The sequence below is a fragment of the Numida meleagris genome, chromosome 1 (assembly GCF_002078875.1).
Source record: "Numida meleagris isolate 19003 breed g44 Domestic line chromosome 1, NumMel1.0, whole genome shotgun sequence".
NCBI lineage: Eukaryota > Metazoa > Chordata > Aves > Galliformes > Numididae > Numida > Numida meleagris.
Window position 1 is genome coordinate 59,451,014 of NC_034409.1, and position 22,023 is coordinate 59,473,036.

Consider the following 22,023-nt stretch of genomic DNA (forward strand, 5'->3'; position numbering starts at 1 on the left):
AAACTGCAGTAGGAGAATTCCTGCATCGGTGGTGTTCATTTACATGCATTTTTGCTCAGTGTTAGAGAGAGCTATTTTTCCCTGTACTTTGTGAAGATATTCTGTAATATAGTTTATTGATTCTCTGATATTTCTTTCTTTAGATGTTCACCTGTATTTTCAAAGACCTTTGAGCTCTTTAGCATTAGGTAGGAGAGGAGCTTGTCATTCATCTCTACAAGAGCAAGTCAGTTCCCAAGAGGCACAAAGGCAGAAGTGAGGTGTGTGGGAATGTTAAGGTTAAAGAAAAACAAACAGGTCAATTGAACTTGGTGATGGCAAGGAGGAAATAGTAGCCTCAGTCCTAGCAGAATACAGTTTAAGTGCTGGTGTCCATTCCTGGGTGTGGTCTAAAACATCACTGTAGCATCATCTAGTAAAGATAGATCAGAGCCACATGCTGTAAATCTCAAGTCATATCATAAAGCACTATCCTATCCTTCTCTTGTCTTACTTATGTCAGTCTTGCTGTGTTAGAACTCAGCTTCATACTATCATTATTTCTATGCAAACTTGTTTTATATGATAGATTTACGTCCAGACTTTGTCACTCAAAATTTATTTGTTCTAAGTTATGGAAGGCATGTCTATTATAGGAGTGCTATGTAAAAGCCTGTAATGGTGGAAGTATCTGGATTTGCACACATCAGTAGCTTCCCTACACCTTTTTAACCTGGTTGCTTGACATCCTTGTACTTCATTATAACAGTCATTAATTCCTTTGTTATTCCAGAACAAAGGATTATAAATATGTTGCCATGACAACAATGAAGCATCTTAATAATTAACAGACCAATTAGCTATCTTGGTGAAATGCTGTGACTCAGAACAGATACGAGGCACTATGTAATTAGGGCATTGGCTTACTAGAGCAAAAGCTCTGCTGGTTCCCATGGGGCACAGCCATACAGCTGCACTGTTCTACTTAGTGACGCCGTGCAACAATGACTGTCTTCACCAGAGGATCTTACGTACATAGTGTTTGACATGTGAAAGGAGGTTGGTACCTTAGAAATCATAGACTCATGTTTCTACATGTTACTTTTGCAAGTATTAACTCAGGTCTTCATAAACGCAGGAGATTATTGGAAAAGAGAGTTTGTCACATATTGAATTTCATTTAAACTGGAAATGACATGCAGGCATTTTCATTGTTTTACCTGCATAAGCAGAGTCAGAGATACCAGAGAGCTAGCACCTAAATCACTGCATGCTCAAAATTTACTGCCACTACATTCTGGGCACATCCGTGAGACCGGAATTCCCAGTGGATGAAGGCTCAAGGGCATCTATGGAACTCCCTGAAGGACATGGTTGTGCTTTCATGACTGGTTAGAGCCTTCGCATTCCTCACTCCATTCCATCATGGATATCATGTACTATGTATTTGAGGAGTTTAAACATTTAAGAGGAGAGAAAGTCTTTGAACTTGTTTACTTATAACAAAAAAAAAAATAATTATGTGTGTGAGTGTATATGGAAAAGTGCAGTGTATTATGAGAGGTGTGTTATTATTCATCTAAATTTGAAATCAAAACACCTGTGTTTTCTGGAGCTACTTCAAACCTGAACTATGAAGTTCTCCCTCCCCTATTCTTTTGTTACAGTTGGGCTGCACACTACACCTAGCATTGCTGAAGCAACCGAAATGGGAAACATTCTTGTCTATTATTTAATGGCTGCAGATTACCCTCTTGTATCTCTGCTCACCTAAATTGCAGTAGTTTTGTGCTGGGTGCCTTCTGCAACCACTTCACTTAAGCAAAAATACAAATAAAATCTATGAAATGAGTCCTGGTTGCTTTCAAATAGACAATTTGCATTTCTGATTTAAAGAAAGAAACACACAGCTGTGACACCTTGTGTTTTCAGAACACAACACCACAGGGAAACCAAGCAATAAGGCAAGGCTGCATTTGGCATTAATAAGCAATTGATTGCAAAAAGCAGAGGAAATTCTGACAATTAAATTGTTTTTTAATGGCAACTAAGTATGCTCACAGGAGGAGGTAGTGAGCTTTTCCAGTACAGATTGTAAGGGTAGTGAAGTACCAAGGAAATGTGAAAATGTCCAAAAAATAAACTGAACAGTGTAGTCATAATGGCATCTGCTGATGATTAAGTCTATTAAGCTTTTTGACCAATGTTTTTATACTGTTTTAAAGCTGTATGACATACCAGAGATTTGATTTCATTCTTAGTAGGAAAGGCAAAAAGTTCCATTAACATTCATGAGTCAAGATAAGCTCATAAATAAGTACAGATACACTACATAGTATGCAGAATTGCAAGGATTTAAACATAATAGTTTTTGGTAGGAGTACAATGAATCAGTTTGCTAATATGCTACACAGAGGAGTGTGAGAACGGAAGGAAAAAAGGTATGTCACAGGAAAATATTGCCTAAAACTTTGAAATGTAATGCAGCCGGAACAATGTTACAGGATAAAGTGACCTGTACCTCAGTGCACCAGTTACCCATTAGGTACACCTAAAGTGTTGCAGGGTGGCAAAGCACTATGCTGAAAACATCTATACCTTTCCATGGCTTTCTTGGGGCTTTCACAGTGATCAGTGTTAAGCATGGTAAACATTTAATTGGAAAACAGACAAGGAGTGCCTCCAAACAACAGGAAGTCTGTTGTCTGTAAGTGATGCTTTTTTCTGCATGACTATATTTTGTTCATGTCCTAGCACAGTAGGATCAATTAATGCTGGAATTCTATGAAAGAACCTGAACTCATTTTCAGCTGCATAGCTTGAAAACAAGGTAAGAAATATATATATATTGCCAGGACACTGAGTATCTCTCAGGCCAAGTTCATTCTGAATAATCATTTCCTCTTAAAGTTGTTTTAACATTTGTAAAACATTTGGGGGTTGATTTTTAATTGTTTTAAAGAGTGGAAGCCTTACTAATTTCATCTTCTTGTATTTTCTACTTAGTAATAGCCAGGTCTTTTCCTGGAGATAACCATGGCTCATTTTGTGTGTGTATGTGTGCAGGCACAATTCTTTCAGGAGGCACTTGCCAAGGCAGATGCAAGTGTCCAGTGTTGATTTTAACATGGGGACAGATCCAATTTTACAAAGGGGAGAGACGACAACCAGCATTGGGAGAATAAAACCAGAACTCTACAAACAGAAGTCTGTGGATTCTGATGGGCAACAAGAAGATGTGAAAACATGTGGAAAACTTAATTTCACTCTCCGGTATGATTACGAGAATGAACTTTTGGCTGTCACAATCGTCAAAGCCTTAGATCTGCCTGCTAAAGACTTCACAGGAACATCCGACCCCTACGTTAAGATTTATCTGCTTCCAGATAGGAAAAAGAAGTTTCAGACACGAGTTCACAGAAAGACATTAAATCCTGTCTTTGATGAAACCTTTCAGTTTCCTGTAGCATATGATCAACTCAGCAACAGGAAATTGCATTTCAGTGTTTATGATTTTGACAGATTTTCTAGACATGACATGATTGGGGAAGTAATTCTTGATAACCTTTTTGAAGTCTCAGATCTCTCCAGGGAAGCCAATGTATGGAAAGACATCCACTGTGCCACCACCGTAAGTAATGTGTTCCAAACCTATTAATGTGATGTCTTCATTTCTGTTTTGTAGTTCATGGTAGTTCTGCTTATCAGCAGATTCTTGAAGGAATAAATAAATATATGAATAAATAAAATCTTGTCAATATTTTCCTTTAAGCATAGAGAAAAAGATGCTTAGGAAGCTATAAAATGTAATTACTGAAAAAATCTTCTGGGAACATACCATCATTCTCATAGCTCACTGCGCATATGTAAATTAGGTTTATCAATTAAATAATACGTCACAAAAAAAGTCACTGTTAAAGAAGAACTATTAACATTTTCTGGTAGGAAAATACCCTGTACTTCCAAGTGACCGTCTATTAAGAAACAGTGCCCTTAGTCTTCTTGTTAGCAGATTTTCACTGGCTGTGAATCTTGTAAGAGACAAGAGAGGCTAAAAATGCTTGAAATTTAAAATGTTCTTTGCTAGCTGCCCTTTGCTTAGGGTCCCCTAGTAAATGTGTCTCTGTTGCTGTTGGTTACTAGCAAAACTCAAGAGACGCAAGCAAGGAGAGTTAGGAAATATAAATTATTTGTTGTTTATTGTTGCAAGCAAGAAAAGGCGGCCTGTACAATTGACACATAGAACGGATGAGAAACTACCATCAGAAAACTCACCAGTCCCCAACAGTTATCGTTATTAACTTAAAAATCCAAGATCATCTTCCCTGGTTAGAATTTGAGAAGAAATGGTGAAACACTGTTTTTTGAAGTTTGGTTGTTTTGGCGGATTGGTTGGTATTTTTAACTAAAATGCTATTTTTATAGAAATTTTCCCATCCACTGCTCTGTGGAGATAACCGAAACAGTCTGTCATCCCTGTTTTTAAGAAATACTAGACACTGCATCAGAGGCAGAATCTTCACACCAATCCTTCAGCAGAGCCAGAGACTTCCCATATCTCTTTTCCCAAATATTCTCATGCTGTGCATAGCTGCTGGATGGTGGAATCTAGGTCTGCATGACTAAGAGGACAAGAAGGACTTGGATTTGCTCACTAGTTTGAGCATGAGCAACATATTTCCTGAGAAAGGAGAAGTGTCAGGGAGAAAAACATGATGAGGACAGTTTTCAGTTGTGAATTCAGGAAAATAATTATTTATTTTAACTGTGGGGTTTACCAAACTACTCTGAACAGACGCTGGCACACCTCCAGAAAACCACATCTATGTATGCTTTGTTTGATTGAACTCAAATTTCAACTTAAGAAGTAAGTTCTCAAGTTTTAAGTTAAATCTGTGTTTAAGGCTTTGGAATAATACACTAGTAACATTTATATATATATATTTATATATATTTCTTCTAGTGTTGGTATTATCTTAACACCTTAGTGATAATTTAAGTGCTTACTGGTTCTTTGCAACAGGCATGTGTGTCTTTAGCTTATAACTAAATTATTTCAGTAAATTAGAAACCCTGGACTGTCCCATCATTTTAGGCAGATTGAAATGGCATAGCAGATGATGCTGTGGAGAGAGATACTAATATACGTCTGGATGAAAAGGTTTGCTAATCTTGGCACTGTATTCTAATCAAAGTTTCTTCTTCACTAAGGGTTAGTACATGCAGATACAGTGCTTAGTTTGTTCTACCCATTTTACACTGTATGAAATTTAAGAGAAAGCATCTAGCATTTGGATTTCAGCCTTTCTGCCACTGTAGCTTATAGTATTCCACATGTATGAATAAGTTTTCTCCACCTATATCATTAACAATAAACACACACAAAAAAATTAAGTATTTTCTAGTATTCAGTGACTGCATCCACTTTCACAAGCTTTACCTAATTCTCAGCAAATTATGTAATAAAATGGTGTAATTGTTTTTTTTCCTGTCAAAATGGAGCCCTCCAATAAGGTGTCCTGTTACTATATGTGCAATGTGCAGTGTGTTGCCTTGTGTTTTACTTCAGCTGTTTCATGTAGATTAAAATTTGGTTAGTAATAAAGATTTCTAATTCTGACATTTCAGAAACTGTAAGATGAGGGAGCCAATCCTGCACAGCAACAAATGGTGCATAAGATATTAGTCAGTGGGGAATTACAGTGCTACGTACCAGATCTAAAGTTTACCAAAGTCAATAACTAGCAATTAAATAGTTAACAATTTCCAGAGTCAGTGGAATTTGGATCAAACCTTGAAAAATGCGATCTGGATGGTTTTGCAATTAGTAAAACATAACAATACTCAAGGCAGGCAGACCTATACGTAAAAAAAAACAAACAAAATTGATTGTCTCAACAGAAAGACCCTTACACTGTAAGGAGGAATCAAGATACCCATATGCAAATATATTTCTCATGTTTTTTCCTTCCTCACCTTTGCTCTGTTTTGTTGTATGTTGTATGAAGTTTCCGGATTGACTGCTCAGACGTGCTTTCTGCACCAATGGTTTGCTCATACTGCTGCTAAATGATAAGTAGTAGAAAATGGTAGAAGTGATGGATCAAAGAATTGGTCCCAGTCTTAAAAAGTACAGCAGAAGTGGCCTCTCTTCAGCTTTTAGTCTTCTACATCTCTTCCATAGTCATGAATTTTCTCTTCAGAAGATATAATGAAGTTAAAAACATTCCTATTTTCTACTTGGAAAAAACTTATGTTTATGACACAATCTAGGAGTTGAAGATCCACTAGACAGAATTACCAAAGAAATGAACTACAAAATTTTACCATGAAGGAAGTCACCACAGCAGATCAGGAGATTCTCCACTGTGTAAAGACTGTCAGGCAGACATCTTTAGAGGCTTTGCTTGCACATCCATAAGGAATTTTTATTTGGTAGAGGAAACACACAACCTGGGAAAGGTGAGTCTGAGTGGATGCACTGAATCCTTTTGGCCATAAAACTAATGACTATGTGGTAAACCACAGTTTGAATTGTTTTTTGTTTTTGTTTTCCCCTCACAATAGTCATTTGAAATGACTTTAAGTGCAGGATTGGTCCCTCACATACTCACTTTTATTCTTATAGTTTTCAACAGTTGATATTTATTCATCTTTTGTATTTGTATTTGTATTTTGTATTTTGTTCCTTTAATTTTTCATTCATATCATTGTTTCTCTGTTATGTGTTCTGTTGGAAACCTGCAGCTATTGTATAATATGTAGCATGTACCTGTTGTAAGAGCTAAAGCATTTTCATTTTTTTTATGTCAAATTACCAGGATAAATTTGGTGTAAAATTGACTGTGGAGAAGAAGTATCCTAGATATCTGATGATATTAACAACCCCTAGTTTTGCTTCAACATGGAAGGTTGAATTTTCAATAAATAATCCATTATTTATTTTGTTTGCTTGATTGATTAAATTAAAAGATAAGCTAGAGGCAGCTTTGGGCCACCTGCAAAGGTTGTGAAGAGTACTGGTATACTGTAATTCTTAATACACTTCAGGATATTATTTCATAGCATCCAAGGCAAACAATATCATATGAACTGTTTAATCAAAATATCTGTTTCTATTTTCGAAAAGTGCTTGCAAGCTTTGCATAGATTTCTGAATTTTGTTATTCTCAATATATATACCATATGTTTTTTTAAAAAACAACAAAAAAAGAAAACTCATTTAGTTGAATTGCTAGCAAGCATTTAAGTGCCAGTACTCAGTATCATAAAATCATTTAGGCAAAAAGGACACTTCTTGAAATGATCTAACATTTTCGGGATGTCAAACTTCATCAACTTCTGATTCTTATTTGAAAATTAATGGGCTGCTTTGGAAATATCTGCCTCTAATGTCATTGCCCAAAATATTGGTGGAAAGTAAACCAAACACAATTGAAGCCCATCTGTACCGTTCACTCAGAGCTATTGCAACTTTGCTTAGTTTTCCCTATAGCTTACTATTTCGTAAGTGGATAAAAATAGCACACTGGACTGAGTAATGCAATAGTGGCTCAGATCTAATATCAACTTCTCTCATGTAGTCAAACTTTGAGGCCACATTATTTGGATTATCCCATTTCTTGGCATTCAAAGAGCAGAACAGTCAGGAGATGTTTTATTACTGGCAATGTAGGGGACTACGCCCTATAATTAGCCATCCTCATCAGAATGGGTATACACTACCATTTCAGGAAATGTCCATAAAAGAAAGGAAATAATGTTAAACACATGTGAAAGACTGAAGGCTTGTAAGCACATAAACATTTATTACCTCTATAATGGTAACAGTGCCTTTGTAGCCATGAATAGCTGGCACTTGTCATTTCTGTTCAATCCTGATAATATAAAAGATCCATATGATCATCTGCTGCTGAGTGAATGAGAGAATACTGTGGGTCAGTCTTTACAGGAAAAGTGTTTAGGTTTTTTACTTAGGTTTGGGACTGCTTTCAGCCCAGTTCACAGCCAGAAAAGGCAATTGAGAAAGAATGGGTTTCTTTCTAGCTACTGAAAGCAGCAAAGTCTTCAATTATTGAATATTTCTTTTCATTTGAAACAACAAATGATTTGAATATTCTGTCTTGCTAAAGACTAACTGCTACCTTTGATCTACCTTAAAAGTAAGAAATATTAGATGAATGAAGAGAGTGGTTTCCCCTGAGGAAATTACTGTTTCTGCATCCAGGTGGTACCTGGGCCCTAAGTGACCTCTGAATTTTTTGCTGCCGATATTCGCTTTGTAATCAATGCATTGCTGCTTCAGCTGAATATATCTGAAACTACTTAGTTATTGTTCCATTCACGTGCCAGTAGACACCACATTCAGGACACGTATGTAGCTCTGTCCCCAGCTGTTTTGAAGCATGAATGAGCTTCGTTGCTGGCGGGCAAGATGAAACTACCCACCCAGGTGCATAAGGCAGATGTTTATATACAGAGGGTGTGACAAAACCAGCACCCAGGAGGCTTCCTGGTCTCCTGTTGAGAGCATTCAGCCTGCTGGACCTAGACTGCTGTCTCAGGGTGTCCTCCATCTGCAATCAGAATCACAATCAGCAGTGACTCTTACCCAGAGCAATCAGGACATCAGGCTAAAATAAACATTAGGCCTCCTGAAGAAGCAGACACAGTCATTATGGAGCAACAGGCCCCAATATCTCCATGCCATCTTCCACAGAGGCAAGAACAAACACAAATCTCACTGATTCATTTCCCAGGAGAATGGCTCAATCAATAAGTGGTGTTGGGAAGAAGAAAAAGAGCTGGATTTTGTATGCAAAGAATAACAGGAGAGGGAGGTAAATATTAGCCGTGGGGACAAGGTTTCCAAAGTGAAATCCCATTTAGAGATGGTAGAATTAGCTGTCTTATTCATGTTTCATGCGACTTTTGACAATGTTTGTTCTAGCATAGATAGCATCAAATTCAAAACGCATAGATGAGAAAATAGTATTCAGAAAGTCCAAAGGTCTCATTCTGCCACTGCTTTATTATTATTGCTATTATTATTATAGTATACTGTACAGAAAGATAGTTTTTAATGTGACTAAACAGCTAAGAATTTAGAAATGTAAATGCCTGAATAATTTCTGTGACATCTAGAAAATGGTTATTACTTGGTACAGGCACTCACTCAACATACTGCAGGAAAATGGAAAGAGAAAATGTGCAAATCATTTAGGAATTAAGTGTAAAATAAGTTAATGCCAATCTAAGATTTTTCTCTTGTAATCATCTCTTGTAATCATTAAAACATTGTTTAAATTACAATTATTAGGAAAGTAGTCCTGAATAGTAACATAGAGATTAAAAATTAAAATTAATAATTACTGTAGATCATGATAATGAAATTAACATGGATGGCTCATAGGAAATTCAATTTCTAGAGAAGTATTCGTTATGCAAATCACTGTTATTTTAACAACAGAAATAAATGACACACTGGAACTAATACAAGTATATGCAATTTTGAGTTCCAGTAACATTAGCATTGTTCATTGTAAAAATCTGTACTGAGTTGCTGTTAAGATTTTATTTGAATTGCAAAACTTAAAAAAGAAAGGGAAGGACAAGGAACAAGCACCAGCTAAACAAATGGCTAGAATACATTTATGATGAATTATTATTATTACAAAATTATTGTAAAAATGACACTTTATTTCACATATCAGCAGGACACTATGTAAATTCTCTCACTGGCAACAAAATTATTTTTCCAATTCAGTTTAGAATTATAGGTGGTAATACGTGAAAAGAAACTACCCTGAACATGATCTTATCTCTTACTAACTTTCTGGATTTGTAGGTATTCCTAGCTAAATGTTATCTCTGATTAAATTTAATGGCAAGACTGGACAAATTAATCAGAATGAGAAACAGCAGAACTTTGTCCAGCAACAACAGTTCTAAAAACTTGATCAGACTAATTGGTGCTCCTCTGCAAAGGTTTCACACTTCTCCTTACAGTGCTCCACTCTGTCTATGTCATAGCTAAGGAACATTTCTGTAGAAATGCTTCCACAGAGCTTAGTGTGAAGGTGAGAGTACTGCTCTCCAATAGGTCTGATGACAAAGTAATAGAGTAAGGATGATTTTTTGTCCAACTTTGCCAACCCCTGGACTGATATCCCAAACAGACATAGAACGATGAATGTGTACATATACCTGGTAACTGGTTAGCATATCCATTCAGGGGTGGTTGCTTTTGTAGGATGACAATTATGCTATTCAAAAAAAACCTATATTCAGTAGCTAAAAAAAAATCAAATTCATCTGTGTAGCTAACATACACGTTTGAAGTCTGTTTCTTCTGTTTTATTTTGTTCTAGCATTGCCGTACCAGAAAATTGATTGGATAGTGTGGTAGATTGGGAGCCATAAAGATAAGTGAAACCAGTATAGTGCTTACCACCGTTCCAGTTCCTTAGCTCTCTGTGATGGCTTGCATACTCAAAAGGGAAATAAACAAACAAAAAAAAGATATGCAGTACCAACAAATGCTTCTTTTTGTATTAGTGCAGCTGTACTTGATGCTGGTAGTTTTTATTCTCTGTTTGTTTGGTTTTGAACCTCTTATTGGAATTTGATGGGGGGATGACAATTACAAGCCTCTGTAAAGCTAGCTGTTAATTAAAATCTACGTTTAATTTAAGAAGAAAAAGAAAATCAAAATAGGCCAAGGAAAGAAAGAAAATGTCATGAGTGTTACCTAGGTACAGTGATGCTGCTCTAACAAAAGTTATGGGAGAATATGTAGTACATGAAGGACAGTTCAGATTTGCAAGTGAGGCTGCTGCAGGTTCCAGGCTTGTATCCTCTGAGTCATGTTTTTTTGAAGTGGATTGCAGTGCAGATGTGGTTATTGATGTTGTCTGTGCCTTGGCTTCCACAGATTTGCTCATACTAAAGGGTTCCTGTCAGATGAGCTGTGTGAATGTCATTACCTAGCATATTACAGAGTGAGAGGAAGACGAATTTTCTAGAGCACTGGGATTATGAAGTAATTTAAATCCTATTTTTAAATCTCAATTAAAAGAAATAATACTTAAGCACCTGAGGAGTTTAAAAATGTTACTCATGGTAATCAGTGTGGTAGACAAAGACTTTCAGAAAAAAAATTATATGTTGAGACTTACTTTGTTCATTATCTATGTCTGAACTTGTATATTCATCTCCAAATTCATGACCCTCTAGCACACAAGTTATGAAGAACAAAATAAAACTGGTGATATCCCAGCCATTTTATGTGATGCCCAGTCTCTGATACTGTCTTTTTTATATACATAATTTTATCCTTAATCCTTCAAAAGAAAATTTAAAAGTTCATGATTCTTGGGCTTCACCCTGTGTGAAAGAGTTCCAAAGAATATATATTTTAGTTATATTTCTTTAATATCATAGTTTTCAGTTGCCTGATGATTTCTAGAGATCCTAGCATAACTCTTACAGTTATAACCATAACATATAACCATAAGAATTCACCCAAGTATAAAGGAGGACTACCAATCCTGACAGATACTCAGAACACTCAGAACAGAAACTTAGTAAAAATATTAGGAATTTCAATTTCTTACTAACCAAAAGGACACACACACACACACACACACACACACACAAAAAAAAAAAAGCAAATGCTGCAAGTAGTATCAAATTAAATTACAAGGAGAAAAGCATCAAAGTTGTTTTAAAGGATTCAGAAAGAATTTGTATTTGACCTCAGAGGACATGGGAACTCCTAACTGCTGGTGGCAATCTGTGAAAACAGGTTCTCTTCACCAGGAGGAGAGTTACATGGTGTCTACAGATGAGTGCAATGTAGCTACTGGTTTTATTTTTAGTTTTTTGATCTTTATGAGATGCTCATAAATGTCTTTGACATAGGCAAGGGTGTTTATCTGAAATAGTATGTATTCTAGCCTACTGCAGAATTTACCTATTTTAATTGTGCATAGAGTAGCATGAGTGTTGTTCTGCCATATGAAAATCAGATATTTCAGGGCTACATGAGCCATTTTTTCTCAAGATGTAGATGATAGATGTCAGGGGGTGCCTGAATAAATGGTGGAGTGGTAGAGAGCCTTTTCCCAATCCTAAACCCATCCCTTATTGCTTCAGACTGAAGAGTATCACAGATTACAGAGCTCTGGTAACTTCAGTACACCCCTTTGGATGGCCTCCTGTGTGGGGTGAAAACCTCACCCTCATTGATTTTCGAGGCATTATTTTGCATTAGGCATCTTGCTTATTCATTTTGTGGTCAAAAATACTGGGTTTGATTGCAGGGGATTTTACAAGCACTTTTTCAGTATAATTTCAGTACACGGGGTTTAGAAAGGAAAGAAAAAGGACTGAGCATTAGTATCAAATTGTTGCCATTTTGTTAAGCACTGATGGTTTGTGTAAGTCTTCAGAAAACTAAGGTAGACTAACCCCCACATGCAGCTTTGCAAGTAATTTGAGCAGCTTTTTTTAAAAGCATTTAAGTCGTGGTAAATAGCCCTGTCTGAATTGTTTATCAAGCTCACTCACACTTATGAGTCTATATAATTTATCTTCAGAATGTAATAATAGAAGATTCAAATTCATTCTCCCGTCTTGCAAAAAATGACTTTCTCTCTGTTCACCTGCACAAATCAACTCCCTAGAGGAAGAATTTATGCCCTTTTAGTCTTTTTCATGATCTGCTCACTGTGCTCCGTGACCCCACCCATCCTCAACACCTCCCTCAACTCAGACTTCATACTTTGAAGTGCTGGATGTGGGGGAACTCCATTTTCTTTTCAAAGAAAACAATGAGATATCTTTCATATACAGATATGAGGACCAATGATCAGGCTGAATTCGGAAAGTAATGGTAATAACAGAAGCTGTGTTTTAAAAACTGATTCCACATATGACAAACCTGTAAAGCATAACAGGGGACAACTAGCACTTTAATAAATAATTGAAAAGTATTGCACTTCATTTGTGAAAGTTTTATCTTTTCTGAATTAGAAAAAGTGAATCTATTCACTTTCTGTGTATGTATTCTGTGGTACAAAATTGTGCAGTTTGTGTGGCAAAGTAAGGAGCTGGGCAAAAGGGGGTACCAAACAGCTCTATTATGTAGACTGGATGAGCTAAATCATTTTGAAATCCTGAGGAATCCTGACAAGCATGAAATTTACCCACGGAGAATGTTCACATGCACACTGCTCTTAATACTTAGAACAGAATTACAGCAAAATGTCTGAACTTGTGAACTGACCAACCTACACAAAAGTCAATATTTTATTAACAGTGCAACAGAGATTTTTAAGCAATTTTAAAACTATATTCTTTTATCTAGAGTCTACAGTGCAGGGAAAAAAGAATAGAAACTACTGAGGCATGTGATTAAGTCCATCTTTATTCAAGAAAGATTTGAAGTATCTATTCCAAGTTAAAACATTAACCCAAAAAAAGCTAGTAAGACTTCACATAAGTAGCTGAAAAATGTGAAGGATCCTCACTCTGACTCATAACTATGAACAACATGTTTGTGATCTACCCAGCAATAATTATTTTACCATGCATCATTTAAAAATACATTGTGCTCACCTTCTGGTGCTAAATCAGCTGCATCATAAATCCAGCTGTACTCAAATTAATAATCTCAGGATAGTTTCAGGTCTGAGAGATAAAATATTGAAGATATGACATTAAAAATAAGCTTTTCTGTAAAGTTAAAAATAATCCTTCCAGATCATATGAGCATGCTTAAGAATTGCTGCCTTACTGAGCTCACCACCTTACAAGATCCTTACACGCTATTATTTAAGAATCCTAACTTGTTCTTAATGTGCTGTCGTGGGGTTTGTTTTTGTTTGTTTGTTTGTTTGTTTGAGAAGGAGGAGTAGAAAGTTATTTACTATCTTAAAAGAACTGGAATAATTCAGAATATAATATCTCAAAAGCTAAACTTGTGTGATATTAGGGAATTATGTATTCTCATGTATAATTATGGAAGAAAAAAAGAATGGAAACTCTCTTCCTTAGATCCCATTTATCAGATGTTCTTTGATCTGAACTATATAGCATTTTTTTTTAATTTGCAGCATATTGTCTCAACATAGAAACTATGTCTCCATGAGCATGATCAAGATCCATTCAGGCCTTATCTATCTTCCCTAGTATAACATCCCCCCAGAAGTTGTCCTTGAGGCAGGAAAGTTTGAGGTGCTACTCCTTTGCTTTGCTTTTCTTCTAGAACAAAACAACCCACTGAACAGGATAAAATCAATAAGGCTAGTAACGTTTAGCAGCACATTCATCTTTTTGAAGCTCTCAGACAGGATGAACCTTTCAGATGCATACATATGTGCATGAATAAAACCGCTGCATTCATTTCAGTGGCTAAAATGCAAGGAAATGTGTGTGATCTAAATATCCCACTTGATTTCTTTATGCTGGGAATGATGCAATCTGAGTTTTTCCAAAAGAAGAACATGACATTCTACATTCAGCAGCTTTTCTAACTGTGAATTCAACACAAATGCTTCCAGAAAAAAAATTGGCTATGTTTTTGATTTAAATTCTCCATTTAGTAACTCTAGATCCCATCATTAAAATATTATCCTATTGGTACTCTTTATGTATGTTATAGAAATAATTCCCAAATATTCTTGTTTCTATTCTCTTCAAACTTACCTGAGCCTGCAAAAGATGTCTCTCTGTATGTTAAAAATATTTCTAGAATTCTGCATGGTGTGAACTGAATTGTTGGCAGTGTGATCGGATTTCTAATAATTGCTTTTCTTTTTCAGGAAAGCATAGATTTGGGTGAGATCATGTTTTCCCTTTGTTATTTGCCTACTGCTGGGAGAATGACATTAACAGTCATCAAATGCAGAAATCTCAAAGCAATGGATATAACTGGTGCATCAGGTGAATCTACTTTTTTGAATAGCATAGCAGAGCTTATTCAGAAAGAAGACAAAAAACATCCCCTTCTTTTAGTGCATGTTTAGCATGGTTTTGAATGGAAGTAACATGAGAATGAGTATAGAATCCGTACAGAGCTATGTTTGTCGCTCTGAAAGTACTGCCTCCTATTTATTTCCATGGAAGCTACAACAGCTACAAAGAGCACAATAACACTATTTGGTAGAGCAAATTCTCAGCTACAAAACACTATTTTTCAATATAGTCTCCACCATTAGCTATACATTTTTGTCAGTGACAAAAAAGAGCATCCATGTCATGCTCATAAATATCTGCACCAGCAGAAGTGACCAACAATTTCACAGCTGCTATGACAGCATCGTTGCTGAAACGCACCACCCACCTTCTTGCTGTTCTCGCATTCACTATTTGGTCTCCATAAGTGTTCAGCAAGTGTTGATGCATTTCAATGGGTGTGATTTTTTTCTGCATAGAATTCAGTGGCACACCGTTGCTTCATACACATTTCTACATCAGATGCCATCTTGTCAGCCTGCCCCTCTGCTGCCATTTTTCACACAGCAACAAAATGTAACGGGGTATTGTCAGGAAGATTCAACCTCTACTGCCATAACACCAATATCTGTCTCTGACATCATGGGCCAACATAATAAAATAGGAGGCATTACTTCTGGGGCAGCCCTCATACCTGCTATCTTTGATCTGGAGTTTGGTACATCCATTCAGAAAGTTTATACCTTTCCATTGCATTGGCAGCATATTGAAAACATGGATTCCCAAGGTCATTAAAAATGTTGAATTTTATGTCTTATAAATATGACATACCTACAGAAATACTGTATTTATGCTACATGTTGGAATGGCTTTGACTCCAAGTAAACACAACTTATTGTCTGTTACTTAGATCCATATGTCAAAGTGTCCCTGATGTGTGAAGGTCGAAGACTGAAAAAGCGGAAAACAACCACAAAGAAGAATACACTCAATCCAGTTTATAATGAGGCCATCATCTTTGACATCCCTCCAGAGAATGTGGACCAGGTCAGCCTCTCCATTGCAGTGATGGATTATGATCGGTAAGCACTGTTTGCTCTCCGAACATTAATCTTCAGTTAGACATTATCTGATCATTGCAAGCAACTGATTTCTACCTCCCTGAACATTCAAGCAGGCTCAGTGTCACAAAAGATATCTGTGGGCCCTTTCCTGAAGAGGTGCAAATCTTCCACAACTTTTAGAGCTCAGTCCATTTTATCTGTGACAAGGATGAAGCTTGGCTAAACCTCCTTACGTGCCACTAGCAGTGGCATGCATTTCTGTCCCCATCTAGTGGCTGTATAATGTAAAAGTTTGTCAGTTATGCCTCCTGGTTTAAAAGACACTTGTGCCTCCAGTTCCTTTTGAAATGTCAGGTATTTGATATCAATGGAAATTTAGATGCCTAAGAAAGAATTAGGTGCCTAATTGCCCCACTGAATTAGGTCATAATTAATTATTTGGATGAATACTTCAGTTCATCCCTCACTGATTATGCATCTGAGCCTCAACTAATCTGTATCCTTACTGAGAATTGAAAAGACTCCTGCTCAGAGTACCTCAAATACGGCAAGGTAAATTAGACAGTGACTGACAGTATCATGTCTGATCCAAGTCTGCTTCTTTCAAGGGCTATTAGTAATGAGTACTGGAAATTGCAGGGCAAATAAACAGTGAAAGTCCAGTTGACTAACTTAAAGCATCAGATTATCTTTCCTCACTGTCAGATTTCATTTTGCTTCTATAAATTCTGTTAGGAAGACATTCATATGTGAAAGGGACACTGCAACACCATTAGGGGGATAAATGTACAGCAACTTGCACACCTCCAGTCCTCTCCAACTGCTCCTTTCAAAATATTAACTAAGAGAAAGGTAGGAAATGTTATTCTCAGGTACCTGTAGGGAAGGTATAGAAAAGGACTTCCTGGATTCCCTCAACAAGTTTACGACATTGCTAGGGATTCTGAAATACTAAGGTATTGCGTTTTACTGCTATAACATCTTGCCTTTCACATTTTTAGCTGAAGTTCCAATTAGATTAATTAGACCTAGGAAATATAGTGTGGATTACGTCTGAAACATTTGGAGCAGGAATTTATTCCCTGGTATCTTCCATCACCTTCCTTTACAACAAAATTTAAGCATGCTCTCCTTGAGTCTTTTGGGTTGTAACATTTTAACAGCAAAGGTTAAGTCTTCATTGCTATTTTCATAGCTCCTAGAAGCAGTCTGGGAGTGGCTGGAGGTTTTGGATGTTATTACAGAATTTCTTATTACTATATTTCCACTAAAACTAATATCTGTAATAAATATTAGGAAAAATCTTAGACATACATTCTATGCTGCATTAACCTAGTAAACTGAATTATACATCAAATGTTACTAAAACTACATTACAAAAAATTCTGTTTCTTTACAATTCTTAGAGTAGGGCACAATGAGGTCATTGGGGTATGTCGGACAGGAATTGATGCTGAAGGGCTTGGAAGAGATCACTGGAATGAAATGCTGGCTTACCCACGTAAACCAATAACTCACTGGCATCCATTGGTAGAGGTAAGAAGTAGCAAATTTTCTCCTCCTCGGTGTACTGAATGTTATGGGTTATTTTCTCTCTTGCATTTATGTGCTTCTAAGAATCGTGAAAATCAGTGCATCATGGTTGCCACTGCTCATCTATCAAATTGCTATAACATCCTTAGCACAATCTAAATCTAGTTGCTTGTGTTTGTTGTTTATTTATATCTGCCATTTCAAACATTTTCATGAGGATACCACATGATAAAGCATTGTAACATTAGAACCTTTAAAATTTCAGAGATTTTGATCATTTTTAAGAGACCATTTGGAAGTAGTTCAAAAGCAATCTTTTCCTATTCAAAAATCTTTAGCATTAACAATTATGTTGCTAAAACATTAATCTGAAACTGGCTAATTATGCTAATTTGAAGCAAAAAAAAAAAAAAAAAACAGCAACTTCCTCTAGATTTACTCAAGCAGACTTTTATTGGAAGTTTATTCACATGGATTGGTGATAGTATCTACAACTCCCCAGGCTTGGACTCCCACTTCAGCTTGATGTGTGACCATATTTAACTGGTTTTCTGTATACAAAATGCTAAGCAGCTTTGAGTTTGAAAAGATACGTATTGAAGTCTCAACAAGCAGCAGGCCCTGCTTTAGTACACAGAGGGTACACCATCGAGACCTCCTCCAGATTAGTCTCTGTAGAAAAATGATTTGCTGTTTCAGGCAGCACAAGACATTTGGTTTCCCCACTGTGTATTGTGTTGCTGCACAGCATCTTCAGCGATAGAAAAAAAACAAGGCTTCAGTAGGATACCTGAAGAGTGTGAGGAAACTGAGGGAAACTGAGTCAATGCAAAACTGAAGCCTCTTTTGAGATGTTCCTGGCTTTCTCTGAATTATGTAGGTTTGGCGAAGGAGGTACTAGTCCTAGGTGATAAAATAAACCCACTCTTGTGAAAGAGTCAAAGGAATTTTTAGGTCACTACGAATTTTCTTTTCATTACTAGATCTGATGAAGACTTTGACCCAGAAAGGGCCTAGTTGTGATTCAGGTTCTTCTTTGAGGAATTCCCTCATCCTCTGAAATGAGTATGAGTCATAACCAGATTCATGACATTTGTAAAATTAATGTTTTTCTTGCAGTTACCTGGCCGAGCAACCAGTTTTGATAGCCAGGGATCTTGTTCATCACCAAAACCACCACTTACACCCTAGGGAGAAAGAGTGGATTCATCATATTCAGTGTTCAATGCTCCCATGTAGCTCACATCTACATAAACAGGTTTGGCTTCCACAGATGAACTGTATCCATATTTTTGTATTAAAATACATTTTTTCCTATTCTAAGTCTTATATTACAGTTTATAATAATTTCTTACCTTATGAATGAAGTTGGCTTGAGCCAAATATAATCCTTTCTCATAAAAATTCACTCATCCGTTTTCTCTCTGGCATATATCCAGTATCATATCCAATATCTTTGTATAGACAACGAAATCAAAAAGAACAATCCCTAAAGCAATTCAAAACCACTGCAGATTGTGATGCTTAATTCTTTTGAGAGAGAGCAAATAGTCATATACGGCTCTCGTAGTAAAGCTCGTTTAAATTGCACTACATTCTGGATGACTTCTCAAGATTAGACTTCAAGCTGAAAATTGTGTGAAAAAGAAAGAAAGGAAAAAAGGAAGTAAGAGGGAAATAGAGAAAGAAATGGATAAAATAGAAAGAAGAAAAAGAAAAAGAAAAAGAAAAAGAAAAAGAAAAAGAAAAAGAAAAAGAAAGAAAAAGAGAACAACAACAGTAATTATTGTCACGTTTTGACTGTTTGAAATGTTAGTTCTTTCCTTGGGCAGGGTGGAAGGACTGATCAAAAGTCCTCTGAGGCCACATCAACTGAGTAGGACTCTTTACTGGGTTTTAGTTCAGCCTTTATGGAAGAGGTCCTGTGACTGGATCTATGCAGTTATAATATTCCAGCAATCAGGATGCCTGCTGCACCTACAGGAGCTCATTAAACTGTCTGGCTTAAATACCATGCGCACCCAGGCCAACAGCTACATTTGGTAGCAGTTTTACTTCAGTTATCCACTAGCTCTGCATGACACTGAACAACAGATATGGGTGTATCATTGTGGACAGCAAATGTTTCTACGAGGAGTTTTGTGGAGGTTGCTGTAGCTCCACAGAAATGTGTCTCCCAAGCAGATGCATCTAGCACTTTCAGTAGAGCCTGTTTGCTGTGGGCATCATGCATCCCATATTCAGTCTTTATTCAGGCCTGTGGGTGTGAAAATGCTCTGATGTAACATAATCTATTTAATGAATTTTAGGCATTCAAAAACATGAACAAAAGCTGTCGTTACAAAAAAAAAAGCATCTTTATGTTTCTTAATTTAGTATGACAGTGTTAGATTTGTTTGAAGTACTTTGAACTGAGTACGTAGCTCGTGCTCCTGGTCCCTCACTTGATACCTCAAATTAGATGTCCAAAATGAATTTGAGATGAGTTTTGTATCAATATATGGAGAAAGAAATTGAAATGTAACAATTTTACAAACAAGAAAATTTGTTACAATACACACTGACAGCAACTACAAAAAATCATCCGCTGAAGTGAGCTGATTTAAAAGCTGAGAGAGAACTGAATATTATTTTGTAGATTTAACTTTTTTTAACATTACAGTTTACCTCAATCAGACTATTTATTTATTTATCTATCTATTTATTTATGTATTTATTTATTCATTCATTCATTCATTTATATATTTATTCATTATGAGGAGCATAGAAAAGACTGAATGGTTGGATCTGAGATTTTGAAACCTGAACTGCAACTAGAAAAGAGCAGTGACTCTTTTTGTATGTCTGTAAGATTTAAAAATACAAGTGAGGGCAGTATTTTTCCAAAACAGCATTTTTACAGAACTGTCATACATGAGAGAAATTGAAGATTGTTTTTTGATAATGGAAAAATGTGTGGAAATTAATATGGTTATGAAGGGAAAAGGGACTTTGGAGAGACTTGCAAAGAACCACTAGGGGTTGGTTAGTTTGGCCTGATTGACACAGAATGAATTAATAAAGATCGAGCCACCTCCATTCCTTTAACTGATCCCTACAGCAGTCAGTTATGCCTTGAAACATTTTGACTCCTCTGGAAAAGCTGAGAAGGCTGTCCTTAACATTCTAGGTGTTTTTAAGGCAACAAAAAGGAGTAATTCAAAACGATTTCATACACATGCAGAAAGCAAGCCAAATAGACAAATAGAGCTTTCAGGTATTCCTTACTCATTATTAATAACACTAACAATAATGGCTCCAACCCAAGTTTTCTAACGTCTGTTCAAAGTTGCTTTCCATGGCCTCTAGACAGAAATGCATTTCCCAGAGAGGGCTCGTAATGCTGAATACTGATCCTCCCTGTTCAAGATTGTACTTTCATCACCATAAATGCAGAGCTACCTTGCAGAATTTCATTTCTCTATTTCCACAAGGTGTCTAATATTTTAAATACGAGATTTGTGGCCTAGATCATTTTCCCAGTGATTTTGAGATGCTGATATAGATACGTAGATATGTAAATGGAGATTGAAAAACTATTTTGTGTATACATTTATCTTAATACAAATCACATCAGCAGTGGCCTTTGTGGCCTAGAAAATACTTTTTGTAATGTGGTACTGTAACAGTTGATTAAGTATTCTTTGCACTTTTTTGCACCTAATATCCAAAAAGCTAACAATTTCACAGTGAAATGTAGCATAAATGTTCAGCAATGAGCAACATCTTTTTAACTATTTCATTGTTATTTATAAGTATCCTGTATGTTTCATCATAAGTAGTAAGATATTTCAATTGTCATTTCCTTAAATTTAAATCATTGTCAAACACCAAAGGAATAATTGCTCACTTTTACCCTGTTGGTTTTTTTTGTTTGCTTTTGGGTGGTTTCTTTTTTGGAGGGGGGGAGGGGGGAGGAGCGGGGGGGGGAGAGGATTATTGGTTTTGGTTGTTGTTGTTGTTGTTTTGTTTTCTATATGGTTAATAACAATACTGTATGACTATTGTGTCTAAACTTGATTTATGGGTCCTCCGCATCTGTGAAAAATCAGGCTGCAAAATTATCAAGACATCTAATTTCAAAAATGATCCCCTGATCAATTTTTATTAGTCACTTATCAGTGATAAATATAAATAATGCAAAATAGTATATATTTTCTTTTTTTTTACTGCTTTCTTAGTTATCTCAAGGTAGAGTATATAGTTAGCACAACTAGCCCATTGGCTTTAGAGCCTGGTGCACAAGTTACTCTATGAGTGCACTCATAGAAGTTTTTTTCTGAGTAAAAGCTTAGCACAGTTTGTCAGTGAATATGTTGCTTTATCTAACTCTTTGTTAAGAGATATAAAAGGTTTTGATTAGAAAAAAACTGTTGTAAACTTCCTACTCCCATACTGAATATGCATTTGTTACTTATCCACATTACTGCCATATCACTAACATTAGTCT

The 22,023-nt window shown here is 36.2% G+C and overlaps 1 protein-coding gene across 1 annotated transcript in view; it reads left to right on the forward strand.

Annotated features, from left to right (window-relative positions):
* Positions 1–21,422, forward strand: part of SYT10 (synaptotagmin 10) — a 35,339-nt gene extending 13,917 nt beyond the window's left edge. Inside the window, exons 3-7 of the mRNA XM_021388763.1 lie at positions 3,046–3,610; positions 14,805–14,925; positions 15,848–16,019; positions 17,408–17,537; positions 18,654–21,422. Of these exons, the coding sequence (XP_021244438.1) occupies positions 3,046–3,610; positions 14,805–14,925; positions 15,848–16,019; positions 17,408–17,537; positions 18,654–18,725 (1,060 nt within the window). The 3' untranslated portion in view covers positions 18,726–21,422. The remainder of the gene's footprint in view (positions 1–3,045; positions 3,611–14,804; positions 14,926–15,847; positions 16,020–17,407; positions 17,538–18,653) is intronic.